This window comes from Gavia stellata, chromosome 8 (genome assembly GCF_030936135.1).
Source record: "Gavia stellata isolate bGavSte3 chromosome 8, bGavSte3.hap2, whole genome shotgun sequence".
Lineage (NCBI taxonomy): Eukaryota > Metazoa > Chordata > Aves > Gaviiformes > Gaviidae > Gavia > Gavia stellata.
In genome coordinates, this window is record NC_082601.1 from 35,507,517 (window position 1) to 35,524,707 (window position 17,191).

Consider the following 17,191-nt stretch of genomic DNA (forward strand, 5'->3'; position numbering starts at 1 on the left):
AGAAAGGTATGACCACTTACCAAAAAAGCCAGCTATTTTTCTTCAAAATCTCTAGTCTCTGTCTGTCTTCTGTTGACATGCCTTTAGAACCATCCTACTCTGAAATCTTTGCCAGAAAAAAAGAAAAAACAAACAAATTCTATTCTCAGCAAAGGAACTTGAGAGGTGCTTTCTGCCCGCCCTCCCTTATATGCTGTGGGTGTGTTGGTCAGGAGGTGTCCCAGGACACAGGTGCATCTCCAAATCAGGTGCTGATATCACACATCTGAAGGGAATGTGTGTTGAGGAGGGATGTTGGCTAGTCAGTGCATCCTAGAGAGCCACAGTTACTATAGCTGTTTTTTAAATTATAAACATTTCACATTTTGAATAGCACCTTCATGGGTTTTCTTGGAGCTAGAAAGGTGCTCGGAAAAACGCTCTGGAATTCCATTCATATTGTTCATTTTTACATACAAATAAACTCTCTTTTGTCTTACTATTGTTCGCTAGTGCAGCTGTTCTTGCTGATATGCCTACAACATTCCTGTGATACAAGGAATGCTTTTTGAGAATCAATATTTTCTTGTTACACTTTTACATATGATTCGTTCACTGATGATTTTATCTTCAGTGACATGTATTTCCCAGGATACAGAATAAAGTAAACATACTAAAATTATACAAATCTTCAGAGTTAAAGCTACATAGGTCTGCGGTATCTGTCAGTATTTACAAATAAATATTCTTGATTTTCCCACAAAGATATTCTGCTTTACTCTTTCCTCATTAGTTATTTCATTATTAGTTTACATGATGTGTTTAAATTAGCTTTGGGCATTTAACACCTACTTTGAGTCATCTCCCATACTCTACAGAGTCAGATTTTGCACAGAGAAGTGAAAGCCCTTGTCCAAAAGGACCATCGTGCATACTGTTCCCAGTTTCACAAGAAAAAGCAGAAGACAGGCAAGAGTAGTAGGTCTAACAGAAAGCACTAATTTCAGGTCTGTTTCTTCAAAGCTTGGGCTACTTCTGAAGTGATCCACTGTTCCTTGTATCATCCAGATAAGTCTCTAGACAGGTCACAACTCAGTAATTTTTATTACAGTAGAAATACATATGTTACAAAAACTCTTGTCTTCTCCAGAACATATTGAAGTTTATTTATTTACTGTATTTGTCTGTCTTGATGCAACCTGAAGTCAACTTAATTAGAGAAAGTTTACAAGTAACTTCTGTGTTTTCATACTCCACCTGACAGTGCTGATTGACAAAGACCAATCCCCCAGATGGAAGCCAGCTGCTTTAGAAGAAGTCAGTGATGAATTTGTGGACAATTGTTTTAAGCCATTGGGAAACAACGATCTCAAGTTGTAAAGATCAAGTCTATTGACATCTTATACCTCTGCTTAATTCTATGATATAAAAAATTATAGTAGTGTGATAAAGTTTGCCAAGACTCTTTTAGCTAACCTGAGATCCGTAAGTCTAATTTTCTGCATTCAGGAACATTCTCTTTTGTTATGCTGCCATAATGACAAAATAATCATATCTCTGGTTAGTAAGGGGGAAAATTACTTCAGGGCAAATCATTATTTTTTACTGCTTTACACAATGATTAACATTTAATTTTTTGCATCAACTCTTGGTTTAGGAGGAACCTTTGGGGGAGACAGGATAGTTAAGGGATGTCCTTATAAGCAAGAAGTCAGGAGACCTTTGTGTTCTTGGCTCTGTCACTGATCTGTTAAATTGGGATTGTGCCTCAGATTCTTCTCTATACAATGAAAATAAAATATACTTAAAGCTTTAAAACAGTCAGAGCTACAAAGGAAAATGCAAGACATGCTAAATCCATGGTGTTAAGTAGTCTTTTAAATAAAAGGTCAGACTGACATGTTATTAGGCTAAGAGCAAGAAATTGTTCTATTGATTTAACATGTGGTCAGTATTCAGTCTTGCTATGTGATGTAGACATTGTTTCAAATGTCATAATATTGACAGAGCCTAGAGCACACTCCTGTTTGCTTGTAAAACCAATTTTTTAAAAATGCCATTCAGTTTGATTGAACTGCATAATTAGTTTTTCATTATTTCAAAAATTGCTAGTTTTTCCTGGTCTTACAGCAGTAAAGAAATAACTGTTTCAGACCTTCCTCTGACCACTAAGCAGCACATTTCCTGTTGATGTTAGTGATTGTCTAATGATTTTAGTGGTAGAGGTCAGCCTGGCCCTAATACTGTAAGTGGCCGGAGTTTATCTGTGCCAACTAGTCTGGGGTCCCGTTTGCTTGTGCCCATGAACATCCTGTCTGCCGGGTGGAAAATCTGTGGTAAGTAGGGGGAACACAGCAATATGTACTGAAGATAACGAATAGTGGAAGACATGAAATATCTGCTACTACATGGATTGTATAGTTTTTTAACACAACATATCCTAACAAATGTATTTGTTGGGATCAAAATCTAAATATACATCAAAACATTCTCATCATATGTGCATTAAAGGTTGCTGGATTCTGATAGTAATACGTGAAGCTACATGACATAACCAGAGCTCCTTGATAAAAGTATAATCTTTTGGGAGGGGTAAAATTAATTTTTCTATTGTGTATGCAACACATAGCTACTAATCTTTCTTCAACATTAAGACTGCATGCTTTTTTATGGTTAATCAAATCATATATCAGTATCTCTTCCTACTTGTTCCTACAGTTATAAGCAGGTCACAAATACTGAGACTAAAGGAAGAAAACTTCCATTCAAGTAACAGTCAGTAATCAGCACTGGGGAATCAAAAAGTCAGAGCTACAGCAGAACTGTTACAGAGTTTTCAATATTGGGTGTTTTTTATTACCGACAGTAATGGTCTACAGTGGCTTAAGGCTCCTTCCTTCCTAGAAGCTGTTGCCTGGAAACAAAGTCCAGGAAATTCAGGCATCAAGGTGAACTACTAGAGTGACTTTCAAAGAATCAGAGGTGAGCAAAATGGAGAACAAAATCAAGAAAAAAAAAAAAGGCACCTTGGTCACTGGAATCTTTAAAATAAAATTTTTAAAATTTCAGCTGCCAGTTAATGTTACCATGTACATATTGTTATGAGACAGTCCTTGAGCTTATTTTCAAAAGAAGTTGAGAGATTTCATTAATACCTTTAGGGTATAGGGTAACTTCTGAAAATATGACTTGAATTTCTACCTCATGCTGGTTCTGTAAGAAATGTAAACCTCCCCCCTTATTTCTTAAGATTTTTTATGTTTAAATTCTTAAACAATGGCTATTTTTAATTTATTTTTAAAAATTGGTTCATTCCATTGTTTTTGTACAAAAGGAACAATCTTCAGCGATTATATTTAATGAGAAACACAGTAATCCCCAGGGAGTAGGGATCATGCCTTCTCTGACTGAAAAGGACTTACACCATTTTAGCAAGAGTATACTTACAAATCAATAAACTTTTGACTTGCATGTTCAGTTGCTTCCAAAATTTATGTGAAGAGGAATTATCCCAAACTCATGGTAACAAGATCCTAGCCAATCTGTGCATTTTTATCAAATAAAAGTCGTACACAAGCAGATGGTAAGTTTAATTTTATTTGGTCCACAAGAAAATATTTTCCACAAAAAATACTGCAAAAATATATTGTAGTGTGTTTTATTTGGGAATACTGATGTGTCTTACTCCAGAAATGTCAATTTTACAAAGTTGTGCTGCAGTTAATGTGTTTTGAACCATTATTAGAATATCAACTCAGTCACATCATACCCACTCAGACTATACTTATGTTTCCTGGAGAAAATATAAAGCAAATGTATTTTTAACTCCTAAATAGAAGTAAATGGCTTTGCAGAATGTGCCAGTCCCATACTGGAGTACCTTTATTACACAAAATCAAGTCAAAGAATCAGTGGCGACTTAGCTAGAAAGCCACTCTTAAGTGGCTTTATAAGACTATAGCACAGTTTAGAGTAATCTAATGATAAGTAAACATGTAATTTTATTTAGGTAAAGAATTCTTTATTTTTATTATTATTATGTGTTAGTATTGTGCCTATTAAAAATACAGCAAAACTCTGGAAAGATATCTCCTTTGAGGTCTCTCTATATTGTAGTGTTGAACAGATTTTTTAAAAAATTTTTTTATTAAGGGTAAGTGCATTATTTAATAAGGACAGCATCTTGTAAAAGAGATTATTTCCCTGGTGAGAAGCTGTCCCCCTGTTGTTTGTAAGCTTGTTTGCTTTCCATTTGCTGCATGCTTTCCCTGAAGTGCCAATGTCATAGAAAGCATCATAAACCAGCTGGAATTGCACTTCAGGCCATATTGAAGCTGCTGTAATCTTCAAGCATTAATGAGGGAAGACAAGCTTTGTGGTTGCAGGTAAGCGACTGTTTGGACATAACAAGCAGCCCGTGATTCAGTCACTATCGCATTATGGGTGGCTCTCTGAGCAAACAGTGCAGCCGTCCCACGCACCAGGTGCTCCAAATGGAAGCTCACTGTGATGCATGTTTAATTATACCTACGTAACTTTCTCCTTTCGGGAAATTTTGAGCGTTTATCAGCACAGATGCTATGACTTAACTTTAGGCTATTTTACCTTATAATTCTGCCTGCTGTTGGACTGTGCAGTGGCAGCCTACCAATGAAGCTCCTTTCAAAAGTGCATCTGATACTCTGACTCCAGAAGAGTTCCAGATGCTAAGGCTACATCCAAAGAAAGGATCTGAGACATTGCAACAGCAAACACTGCAACACCTAACTCCCCGTGGCAGCCACCAAGGTATTTGTACAAGTGTCAAGGCAGATACACCTAAATGCTCTCTTAAAGTGAGTGCAGTTTTCTGTCTGCTATTCACCTATCTGGCAAATAATGTCTATGGAGTTGAGGCTTTTTTTTTTTTTAATTACTGTCTTTGGCAGTGTTAACATTCTTGAGCCGAGACTAATGTTACAGAAAGGTTGGCCCTTTTTTTGTAATAAAGCTTTATTTTAGCTATAATAAGAATAGGAATATTTTTAATACTGTGGGTCAGCAATGTCCAATTAACATGTACTGATCTGATCAGTGGTTTGGTTTTGCTTTTTTAATTCACCCTAGTATATGGCATGGAGTTTTTTTAGATGGAGCAAATGTAGGGTATGATCTAACGTTTTACATGCTTTAGAGCTTCAAGGAATATCACTGTTAGCAGTAGAATTTAAATGGACCATAATACCTTCGTCCCACTTTACATATGGCTTCAAAGAAGACTACATTACAATATAAGCAGACTTTGTTCCTTTTTTCAGCAAAAGCCTGAGAACAGTCTTAGTAGCAGGATCTGGTCTGGTCAGTGTGAATTAATGGCAGTTTTGTGCTGTGTTACAAAGACACATTTTTCACCGTTTACTCTTGATACAACCACTTCCCCATATAGGTGAATTTCAAATAACTAAGTTTGTGTCACAGTTTGCAGAACAGCTCAATTCATAGACTGTCTTATGTCTGAGAATAAGCGAAAAATAACGATTGACATGGTCCTTTTTCTGCTTGCTCACCATGGCTTGAAAATCATGCTTTGTATCATTTACTAGAACTACGTGTACCTTTTAAAAATAGTAGCAGTTTTTGCCAGTATGGAAAGCATTTTTCTATAAAATGAAAACATAAAATGGAAAGCACTTTGATCTAGGAAAAAAACCTGCATCTTTTAAACGGGCCATAACAGAAAAAGGAACAAACAAGTGCTAAAAACCCAAGCTCCTACAAGGCATTCACTTTGTATAAAATGTCACCAAAATTGTAGCTTTAAGATGACTATGATTAATTCATCCCTTTCTTGATACCTCAAATGCTAGTTATGACTACAGTAGGTCAGGCTGCAAGTCCTGGAGAAGCAGGGTGCAGTGTGTAGATGCAAGCTAGATAAAATCGGTAAAGAATGTAGCCCTTTAGCTTTGGGCCTAAGGCTTATTCACTAATTCAGTGCACTGCTCGGGCTTTAGGTTTCTGTAGCTCGTATTTGCATCGCCTTACGGTCTTACCAACGGGTAAGCGATGAGCCTACAGAAGCCGAAGGAAGGCATACTGTCCCAAGGGTGTAACTGTAGAGTGAGATTTTAGTGTAATGCAGCCATAGTTCCCATGAAACAAATAGTCCTAAAACATTGTTACACTTTTGAAGGTTCATTACACTAGTGAGCATCACTAGTTTTTGCACACTTATCTGGGTTACAGTAAAAAAAACAAAACCCCCCAAAACCCAGCACCCTAACACAAAAAACCCAACCAAAATCAAAAACCCCAACAGCTTTGGTCTGAACACAGTGATTAGATGTAATTAAACTCTCTTACTGTAGGATTTTAGAGAATAGCCTTCATGCATTTACAGAAGCCAGAGCATCTGTTAATTGTAATGCACTGTTTATAAATATTGTAACCTTTCTCACTGGTTCACTTAAGAATGGAAGTTGAATAGTATCATAATCCATATGGTTCCCTGAATACTGCTTGGTTTTATACAACGCTTCTCATCACCTTCATTATTTTGTGGTTTACAGATTTAGTCAGGTCAAAGAATCAAAGTACAATTTATGACAGCAGTTATCTTTGCTACATGTAGACCTTGGTTTCACTTTAACAAAACACGGACAAATTTACCAAGCATAGAGAGTTCTCTTTTCACCTACAAACAGGCCACTGATTTTTTTATGCAGTACATCATAAAAATAATCCAGGCTTTGTTCTTAAGCATCTTTGGGGCCCCTCTGGCAGTGCTCATACAGTTGCAGGGCAGCCACATTCTTCTCATCCTTTTTTTTTTACACTGATTTCTGATCACATTCGACACATACAAAGACAGAATATACTCAACATGTGGCTGATAACAAATGACACTTGATTAATCGATTCTACTGTAATCCAATTAGTTTCTTAGCAATATAGATTAAAAGGCGAATTTTTTCAGCCTCTCCTTGCAAACGCATTCATATAGTGGCATTATGCTCAAATCACAGCTGATTTTACTTTATTTGCACTAGTACCACATACAAACCGCTTAACAGACAGGACACTCACTGTGAAGACAGTCCTTGCCAGTCAGGGCTCAGGGCACATCACTTTCAATGTAAGGGATGTCGCTATATTTGCTTTCAGTCACTGCCCACTGTTTCACCGCCTGATCAAGGATCTCACGGGAGAGACGGTGTGCATAGTCTAGCACTATAGTACTTGATGGACCTTTCTCATCCACCTTCACTGCTATCAGTGATGATTTCTCCCCTGTGCATCCTTCATTACCTTCCCTGATCCTTTCATCCTGGATAGCATTTGAACCTGGAAAGGCATCCTTGGATTTGATGCATCCCATGGTACATTTGAAATTGCAGCTGCAAAATTCAGTTCAACAGCATGTTTTGATAACCTGGAAGTGTTTTCCTTGTTCGATGCACAGTGTTGCTGCTTCTTGCCAGTGGTTCCAGTTATTTTCAAAGAACAGAACGTCTCCTTTTGTGCTTCTTTACTTCGGAAGAAATCTGTCAAAATAGTGTTTCGTATAAATGTAATAAATAGTTTGCCATTCTCAGTGAGCTCAAAGGAAAGCCAAATTCACTACGGACACTTGTAGAAGCAACTTTAATAAATCTCTGCATGGTGTGTGTAAGATGTTTTTATTAGTAACATCCATCTACTACAAGTAGGCAAAGCTTGACCTGAATTCAAGCTGCCTTTGAATGCAATTCCCAGTATGTGATGTAAGCCATCTAGGAATGTAAAGGTTTTAGGAAAAAAAATAAATAAATCTGTTTCTTCCAAACTGACAATGCAGTGCTATTTTCCTGAATCTGTAAAAAATGCAGTTTAACTTCAGGGACTGCTGCTGCCAGAGAAAATAAAAAACCAAAACCACCTCACAAAAGCACTACACAACCACCACCTAACAAGAGCCTTGTGTCATGGCTGTTGTACACCCTTTGGGCAGGAGTGACACTAATTCTCAGCGTCACTCTGCTGTTGCTCAAGGAGGCCTGAGCATGCAGGCACTAGAAGGTATTCACGAGGAACAAGAGCTGCTTTTCGTTTTTTCCCTGGAGAGGTTAGGAAAAGCATCAGCAGACTGCTGTGTTCAAGGCAGTTCTGGCAGAGCTAGAGCACCTTTCTTACTAAAGCAGGACAACTCTAGATCTAGATAAAGGTCAGTGAGGAACAAAAAAAAAATTGTTCCCCTCATCCTCCCCAGCAGTGACACAAGAAGGAGGAAGGGGTCTGAAGTTCATCCCAAGTCTCCAGAAGCTAGCATTTTCCATGGGACAAATGCCACTTGAAAATGCAAGATGACTTGTTCAGTTTGCAAGAACAAGTGCTATACAAAGTACATGCTGACATGACCTCCAGATCTGGTTCACAAGAATTTCCTAATAGAATTCCCCCCCCCCCCCGCCCTTTTAAACACCTGACAGGGTCCTTTTGTCAAACTCCTCAAGAATCAGAATTCGCCAGCCCCAAATGCTGGTATTCGGTTTTTTTGTTTCTCAGGCTATTTTCTCCATACAGGCAAAGCAGAATCTCATGATACGCCTGACTTTGCTTGGCATGAGCTTACCCAGTTATCAGAGTTAATATGCCAGCCAAAATAAAGACTGTGCTGCTCAGAAACCCACTGTTCCCTACAGCTTCACCCGATGACGTTGTACTAAGGTCAGCCAAAGTTAAAGATTTTTTTGTAAGAAGCCTTTGAAAACATGATCATGGCAAAGATGTTAAGCCTTATTTATTTGCTTCATATACTGGGGGAAACAGGGGTTCCAATCCAGTAACCTGATCACAGGCAAGTATTTGCAGAGGAAATCAATCCCATTTGCAGGCAAATGGTGCTTCACAGGGAGGACAGGACTTCCCCAGTCCAGCAGCTGACTCATGAGAACCAGGTTCATGGTGACAAGCTTCTCTCCTCTTTCTGCTAGTTCATAAAAACAGCACTACCTGTTTAGAAAACAGTAGGACTGACGTGCCAGCACTCCGAAGTGGTGGTTGCTGTTACTGGCAGAAAGTCAGACCTAAAGGGCTTCTGACACCACGAAGTACGTACAAATGATTTCATACCCTTAGCTTTGTATCAGAACATTTCAGCGTTCTAGAGAAATGTTTGTACATCACTTTTTAATAAAATTCAGTGTTTCTTTTGTGCGTAATGACATGCTGCAGCATCTGCCAGTGTATTTTAAGAGTAGGCAGTACAGTTAACAAGCCTGTAACATAAACCCTGCCGCTAGCATTTGTAGTTTTACCCAACACAGAGGAGAGCTAAGCTATCAGTGAGACTTTTATTGTAGTAACATGTTATTAAATGAGTAAAAGGAAGGATTTCCCTTCACTGTCCAAGAAACCACATTTATGCCTACGGAGGTTTATAAAAAAACCATGAGCTTTATACCCATGTCTATCAACTACATGCATTGATGAAACTTAAAACACTTACAGAACATGCTTACAGACCAAAGTCCAAGGAGATGTCTGAAAGCAATTCAGACATCTGAATAATTCAAAACTTTCTAATAGTAATATCTTATGCATGTCTAATTTCAAAATTTGCCATTAATAAAACATTAATAAAGTAATTTCCACTTGCCCTCCCAGACAAATATGTAGCTTGAAGTACCTAATATGGCAAGGAATCACTCATAGCATCTATAACCCAGCATTGCTGATCCCCAAAAGCTGCAGTCTTTATCCAGTCACGGTAATGCACAAGCTTCACTGGGAGGTACACAGGTGTGCTGTCTAATTCCTTCTCACTACACTACTAGTGACAATTACAAGTTTTAGATACCGTGTCCTCCTTAGGCTTAGCCAGAACTGTAAATATTGTAGATTTAAACCTCAGATTCCCCAACCATACAAATGCTCTACACCACAGTTGGTAAAACAACACATTTTATCAGAGTTTCATCCCTGACACTTTATCTAATGACTATTCAGATCTGGATTTTTTATCTAAGTAAGTTTGGAGCCATATTCTTTTATATGTTATCCTGTTTTTGTGCTTTTTAAAGGAGGTCTAAAGGTGAAATGGTAGCCAGCTTTAGTTAGTATTTTATCATTGTTTTAAGCTGTTTCCATCCTGTAACTGGAGATGTCCTTTCCTCTTCTGTTAGGGGACACCAGCAGATGGGCTAGTGTCGAGCAGAAAGGAGAGAAAGTGAGTAGAAGGAGGACAAACATCTCCTAAAGCAGGTAGGGAAAAATTCCCTTGGTCAGCATCTTCCTCTACAGGATTTACCTCTGTCTTTTTATTTGAGCTAAATCAAATGTTTGTCTGACTATCCTATACAGAGGAAGGAACAGACGATAAAACTTCTAGATAGCAAGGCATGCAAGACAACTAAATTGTTCCAAATTGATTACTAGTTGAGCTTAAAAGCAAAGTTATCGACCCTAGTTTAAATTCTTGACTGTTGCTCATGTCATTATTTATAGAGCGCAGTACTTTCCAAGTCACTGCAGTTAAGTTTTATAGTTTGCCCGCTCTACGTGAGTTAATAATTGTTGGAACATAAATGATCGCAAGTGAAGTTGCCCTCAATCTTCTGACTGCTTTCCTGTTTTTCTGACAACCATTGCTTGCACGTACATGGTAAAGCACCATTTAAATCTTCTCTACCTAACTCATCTCCAGAGCGTTAAGTTCTGACAGGGATTTTAACGTCTCTAGCTTTCCTCACAACGCTCACACCCTCAGAGGGGAGAAAAAAAAAAGTTCATTTTACTCCTGGCATGATGTTTCATTCAGTAACTGCACAAGGCAAATTGTCTGATAGGAGTCTGTTTCCTTCCATATCCAAGCTGTAATCTGTTGCCAGTTGTGTTTCAGAAACCACTGCGTAGATGGGTCAAGGCTCAGGCCAAAACCTCTGCAGATGCAGCTCCCCATGTGACAAGCTGCTGTGCTTAGCTGCAGGCAGAGGTTAGGGAGCTGCAATCTGTTCTGTTACACTGCCAACCAGGAGTTAAAGCAGCACCGTCACAAACCTTAACATATCTTCTTTTTTAAAGACCAATTTTACAGTAAGTGAAGTGTTGATTTAATTAATCTTAAAAATAGTTCCTAGTTGTGCTCAATTTCAGTGGACATATGGTCAATATGCTTTTAAATACCTCATTTAACTTCAATACTATAAACACTGTGCATTGTTTTAAGAAGAGTCCTGAAAATAATCGATTCCCTTCCATATCCCTGGAACTGGAAGCTCCTGAGGACAAGTTCAGGTGTTGTTTCACCTATTACTCTATTTACTACACATGCACCCTGTGGTAACGCAAGGAGAGAGACAATATTGAGGGAGATGCACCACATAGCTGAACTCACCTTGCATGAGAGGGCTAAGCAGTCTCTTTGCCAGCCTTGCTAAGTGTTTCCTGCCAAGGGAAGTTCATGTCTAACCACTGAAGGAAAGAAAACAATGGTACAAAGATGCCTGTGATTCGCTATTATACAATATAAAATACAGGAAAAAAAGCATCAATAGCATAACTGCCATTTTATTTAGATAAATAAGACTTTTTAAGGTATTAAAATCATCAATAAGAAATAATTACAAAAGAATAAATGCGAGCTATCCAAAAATAAGAGTTTTGCCTCCCTCTCTGGAATACGTCTTCGTATGATGAAGATGGGCACAAGAGAAAGAGTTTTGCTGTTATGCAACATCTCTAGCTATCACGGGCAAATAAGTTCCTGCTACCACTTCAATGGTTTCCATCCATAAGACCTTAAAAAAAAAAATCTTTGAAGTTCAATGCTATACTGCAAGGAATCAAGTTCTGTCACACTCTCTGTTGTAACAGTTACCGGATTAAAAATAAGTCTTACTTTTCAAAACAGCTTAGAGCAGCTTTGCCCAATTGAACAGACAGTAATTTCTGCTGTGACAGAGCCAGGCTCCTCACTTTCCAAACTTTTAGGTTCAAATATGACTCCTTGTAACCCTCCTGCAGCCAGGGAGGCTTTTATTTTTTCCCTCCGTATCCACGACAGAAGCTCAGTATGCTACTTACCAATAATGTGTCTGCCTTTAACAAGTTGTCCCACTTGTCCCCAGTACAGCACAGACAACTTTACGACTGGGACTCTGCAAAGCATATCAATAAATAAAACTCAGCACTCGTGAAGATATCAAAGTTACACATTATCACAAAGTTAGATGAATCTGTAGTGCTGTCCTTGCAGAAGTCTGCTTGCCTGGTCACCCACGGCATCTGACTTTGCCAAAGGTAAAAGGATGATACAGCACTTAAGAAATCAGATGGAATGGCGGGCTGCAACAATTTATATACGGCGCCTAATCCCGGGCGTACAGTGGGGCCACTGCTTGGGCAAGTATACTATATCCAGGACGCCAACCTCTTCCTGCAGCAAGTCCAGTTAAGGACTATTTCAGCAAGGATATAGGAAGGGTAATACACCAGCATCTGGAGCACCCCATCTTTTGCCTCAGCTTAAAACTTCTCCTGTTTTCCCTTCTCCCTCTCAGAGCTTCTGTTGAGACCTGGACCTTTATCATCCACGTGCATAGGGGAGAACAGCTGGATAATCACAGTGCTGTCATTACCATGGAAACAATAAACATTACCCTTTGTTACAAAGATATTCAAACTAAAGGCAGGTGACCCAACTTGATGTACCAGCATTTAGGCATCCAGACCTCTGAACTGCACCTAATCACATTAAATATTTACGTCCTCCATTGTAATAATGGAGAGAAACAGAAACCCAGAACATCCTCCGTCTGCCTTTCCTCTCCCTAACAAGGTGTTATGTTATTCAGGAGGATACATGATATTACGCCTTTGGATATTCTGCAGTTTTGAACAGAGCAGCGGCACATGAATGGTAGAGGAATGAATCATTCACTTAGCACACAGCATCGCCTCCCATCGCTGCAGGACTCAGAGGCTCCCCATGCAGAGCAGCCCCAGGCAGGGGCTCTCAAAGCAGTCCAATCCACCAGTTTTAATTCCTGCTTCTCCTTAACATCCAGTTTTCTGCAAATCCTACAGAAGAGACTCACTGTAGTAACGTTTATTATGAAGTCTCCTTCTAATCACAGGAAGTTTTAAAAAGCTAGAGTTATTTTAAGACCAGCACGATTCCCAAGATCCAGCTACCTCAGGCAATCACTGAAATACCTAAATACCCTGAAGCAACTCGGGCAACGAAGAGCAAAATCGGAGCCCTCATTCCTCGCAGGGTCATCCTCTCCCTCTCCTGTCGCTTACTGCCAACAAGAGATAAGAGCTACTGATTGGGAAGGGCTGGATGCAGGAACCGCAAACAACTGCTGTGCAGGATTAGCGTGTAAGTGAAAGTCTCCTCGTTATCTGTCTCAGGGTACACGCTGCAATTTCAAAGGCTTGGGTTTTTTTCCCCTCCATGGCCAGAACTGATAAAACTTTTGCAGGCTTCTAAGCCAGTTTGTAACCGAATGGGGAAACACACTCACTTTTCAGAATCAGGCATGACCTCTAGCGTACTTTAAAAGGCTTTTCAATACGAAGACAGTTGATGTGGCAAGCAAAGGTGAAGTACAGCAAGGAACCTTTAGATGAAAATACCAATAGTTCAGAAAACAGCAATGCCAGTAGGTGCAGTCCTCAGCAGCCACAAGGTTAGTTTTCATCCAGGAAAAAAAGCCTTGTTAAAAGTAAAGAACACTGTGTGCTTGGTAGCTGTCTGATTTCATGAAAGCAAAACTATACCCAGTCAGTCTGTCCTGAGATCCCCCCTCCTCCCTCCAGTACAGTGGTTTATTTACCAGAATTGCATGCAGCTCGGACAGCAGCCTGAAAGCAAGAGAAGAGGATGCTGAAAATTTCTTACAGGTTCTGCTCTCTTTTTAACTTAGCTGCTTGTCCAAGCAATTGTACATACTACTGTTTTTGCCAAATTCGGACAGAAATATGTACAATGTATTAATTCTGCTTGATTTTTCAATGCCTGGTGTTTTTTTCCCCAATGTCTCCGAATACAAGTAAGCAGACATTTATCAGTACAGGCCCTCTGCCAGACCACGGAAAAGGGAGAACATTAACTTAACCTACACTCATACAAACAAGAGCGGGATACCTACTGTTGATGAAAGCCTGTGTTCTAGATAACCAGAAGTAGACCAATGGATTTCCTTAGCAAGTGAGGCCTCAGAGCGAGGTTTTAGATGAAACGGCATGAAGAAGATACAGAGCTTCTCAGAAACTCCATCTGCAGAAAGTTTAACCAAGATTTAAAGAACCCGACTGCAGAAATTAGAGAGGAATGCGTTGGTTCAGAGGAAAAGGAAATGGTCATCGAGGAGACCTCAAACTCTCTAAGGATGCAAATATAAAATAGTGCTCAAAACCGGTGAGTGAGCAGAAACAGAATATAAGAAATGCATATAAAGTTTTTCACGTAGATGTACGACTGTTTCCTTGCCCTGCGTAACATGAAAAGATATGGGTTCCACACATCTTTCAGCAAAGCCCGCAGTTCTTGCAATTATCAGCCCAGCCCCTGTATGTATTAGCTGCAAATCCATAGCCAGAAGACGACCCCCACAAACATTTTCCCCGCAGCAGGGGAAAATGCGAGGCATACCACCAAATGGTGTAGAGACACTGGCCAAGTCCCACACTGAGGTTAGACTGCTCTAAAGCATGGCACTGGGTCCAAACGAAGCAGCCCTGTTGGTTTATTACAATGCTGTAACACTGTTTTGAATGAACTAGAGAGGAAACTGGTATTTTCCTACATATACCACAAAACTTCTATCCCAACAAGTCAATCGTGGAGTCACAGCCTACCTGTTAATAGCTCACCTTCAGGAACACAGTAAAACATCAAGCTATTTATACTCGTACTAAAACTTAGGATCTAGCCTTGTTTATAAAGGTGTATTACTGTCCTCCCCAGGTGCCAGCCAGACTGCTGCAGAAGACGAATGGGGATGCACAAGTCTTCACAAGCAAGAAAGCCCCTCCTGCTGTTATCACTGGCTGCTGCCCAGCCTGGGGATCCTGCCAGCGAGAACTGATGAGCAGCAGCAGGTAAAACAGTGGATCAGTATCTCAGTTTGACAGGGTCGTCTTTTATTATAGTACCTGTCACAAGATTCAACTGCGAACATATGGAGCTGCAGATCATAAGGTATGAACGAGGTACATTGCCTTTGTAAGGGCATCACAACGCAAACCAAAGGCCCCACTGGATTAACACAAATGAAAGTTGGAAGGAAGCAGATGGCCAGGATCTGCCCAAGATCAACCAGAGAAGAGTAGAAGAAAAGCAGCACACAACCCTATTCTGTTCCTTGATCTCCCTGTACAGAAGGCAATTGTAAAACTAGGAATCAGAATCAGGAATGCAACAGAAGACCCATTTTTCCACGTCTCACATAGGAACACGCAGGAAAACACAACGCTACGTTTTAAAATCGCAACTACGTTACTAATGATTGGCAGAAATCAGCCGAGAAGCAAGAGAACAAAGTGAGGAGTTAACAAGCAGATGCTCCAGCTCTACAAAAGCTGCCCAGAATTGCAATAAGGAACTGCGTCAGCCTTAAAAAAAAATCACTCTGTCTCACAGCTCTCCCCCAGTATTTGTTTTCTTGAATTTCATCACTCCTAACGTGCCAGCTTGTACTTCTAACGGAGCTGCCGCCTTCGCACCCAAGGAGCGGGACGGCCAGCAGCCAGGCGAGGCAGTGGTGCCCCGCGCAGCCTGGCGGCACCGCCGGCTCTGCCCCCAGGACCCTGCCCACGGAGCCACCTTGACCCTGGAGACACGAGCATTGCAAGGCTCTACCCAACTCCTTGCGTGACGCGTACAAACCAAAGCGATTTCAGTGAAAAAATTTTCTCAGCAGAACATAATGTTCAGAAGAAAACTAATTTGTCTGTACTTGAAGATTAAAAATACCTCGTTGTTAAGACTATAGTATAAATCCCTGTATTTTTCCTTTTTTTAAAAAAACCCTGTATTTAGAAACCTAATTCGGACTCCTACTTCCTGAACTATAAGAAAGCGTGAGTTGTTTCTAAACGTTTTACAATTTTTGCCATGGCTGATCGTACAGTACTAAACCTATACTTTACAACATGCTAGATCAAGGTAACCTGCCTTGTACAGGTTAGTGCTGAAGCTTGGAAAAGGTCCTCGTGGCAGAGTGGGGGCTGACAAGAAACCCTCACACCACCTCAGCCAACGAATACAGTTGTCTCACATCTTCTCCACAGTGGGAATGCAGCTTACAGAGAAACGGCCACGCCGTTTGCCTTCCCGCTCCTCATTGCTCGCATCGCTTTACAGAGCGCTGCCTCTCCTCAGGCGATCCCATGGGTGCCCAACTGGAGCAGCACCGTCGCTTTGCTGCTCAGTTTTGAGGATTTTGCTGCTCGCAACCTCACTGTGAGATGGTGGGAGGAGTAAGGCATCACCGCCGCCTGTCCTGAAAAGCCTCACCTCAAAGCCCAGCTCTTCCTCCTTTCCTCCACAGCATAAGCTCAGGATGCCGACGGCCAGTCCTGCCCACGGCCACTGCTCGCCCCATGGGTCACCACGCACTGCGATGGCTGCGAGGGGACACAGCCCGTCCCTCCCGCAACACAGCGCCAGGCCACCCCAGTCCTCGGGGGACCTAAGCAAGACGAGATGCCAGTGAGAAACCTGCCTGACCTACCAGCACGGTGGGGGTGGTTGAAGTGCAACGAGCATGTTGTAAACGTGATCCCACCAGCACGCCTCCGTCCATGGAGCAGAAACTCCCGCGGCCAGCCAGGTTGGAGAGGGCCGCTCCTTCCTCCAGAGGTGCCCGCAGGATCAGGCCCTCGTCCCACCAACGCCGCCTCCTCCGCGGCCCTGTTCCTAAAGGACAAAGGTGCAAAACCGCCATCGAAGCCCACCTTGACACGGCTTTCGGGAAACCACCCGCAAGCGCGCCCAGAGCAGCCGGCGCGGCGGGGCCCCGGGCGGGCAGGGCCGGGCGCTCCCGCCAGACAACGCCCTGCCTCCGCCCCGCAGCGGCGGCACCGACGGCAGCGGCACCCCCCTCCGCCAACGGCGGCCGGGGCTCCGCCGCCGAGCACCCGCCGCCCCCGCGCCCCGCTCCCCCCGCCGGCACCCCCCGGGCCGCGCTCCCGGCCGCTCGGAGCGGGCAGCCGGCCCGGCCCGGCCGCGCTCGCACAGGTAGCG

At 41.5% G+C, this 17,191-nt stretch overlaps 1 protein-coding gene and 1 long non-coding RNA gene across 2 annotated transcripts in view; one reads left to right on the plus strand and one right to left on the minus strand.

Moving 5' to 3' along the window:
• Positions 1-5,522, plus strand: part of HIBCH (3-hydroxyisobutyryl-CoA hydrolase) — a 52,011-nt gene extending 46,489 nt beyond the window's left edge. Inside the window, exon 14 of the mRNA XM_059820182.1 lies at positions 1,244-5,522. Coding sequence (XP_059676165.1) covers positions 1,244-1,359 — 116 coding nt within the window. The 3' untranslated portion in view covers positions 1,360-5,522. The remainder of the gene's footprint in view (positions 1-1,243) is intronic.
• Positions 5,523-7,347: 1,825 nt separating this feature from the next.
• On the minus strand, positions 7,348-16,822 carry LOC132317382 (uncharacterized). The gene is made up of 4 exons (XR_009484072.1): positions 16,680-16,822; positions 12,022-12,095; positions 11,333-11,409; positions 7,348-7,502 (listed from the first exon to the last, which is right to left on the minus strand). It is a non-coding gene; the product is annotated as an uncharacterized LOC132317382 (long non-coding RNA).
• Positions 16,823-17,191: the final 369 nt, after the last annotated feature.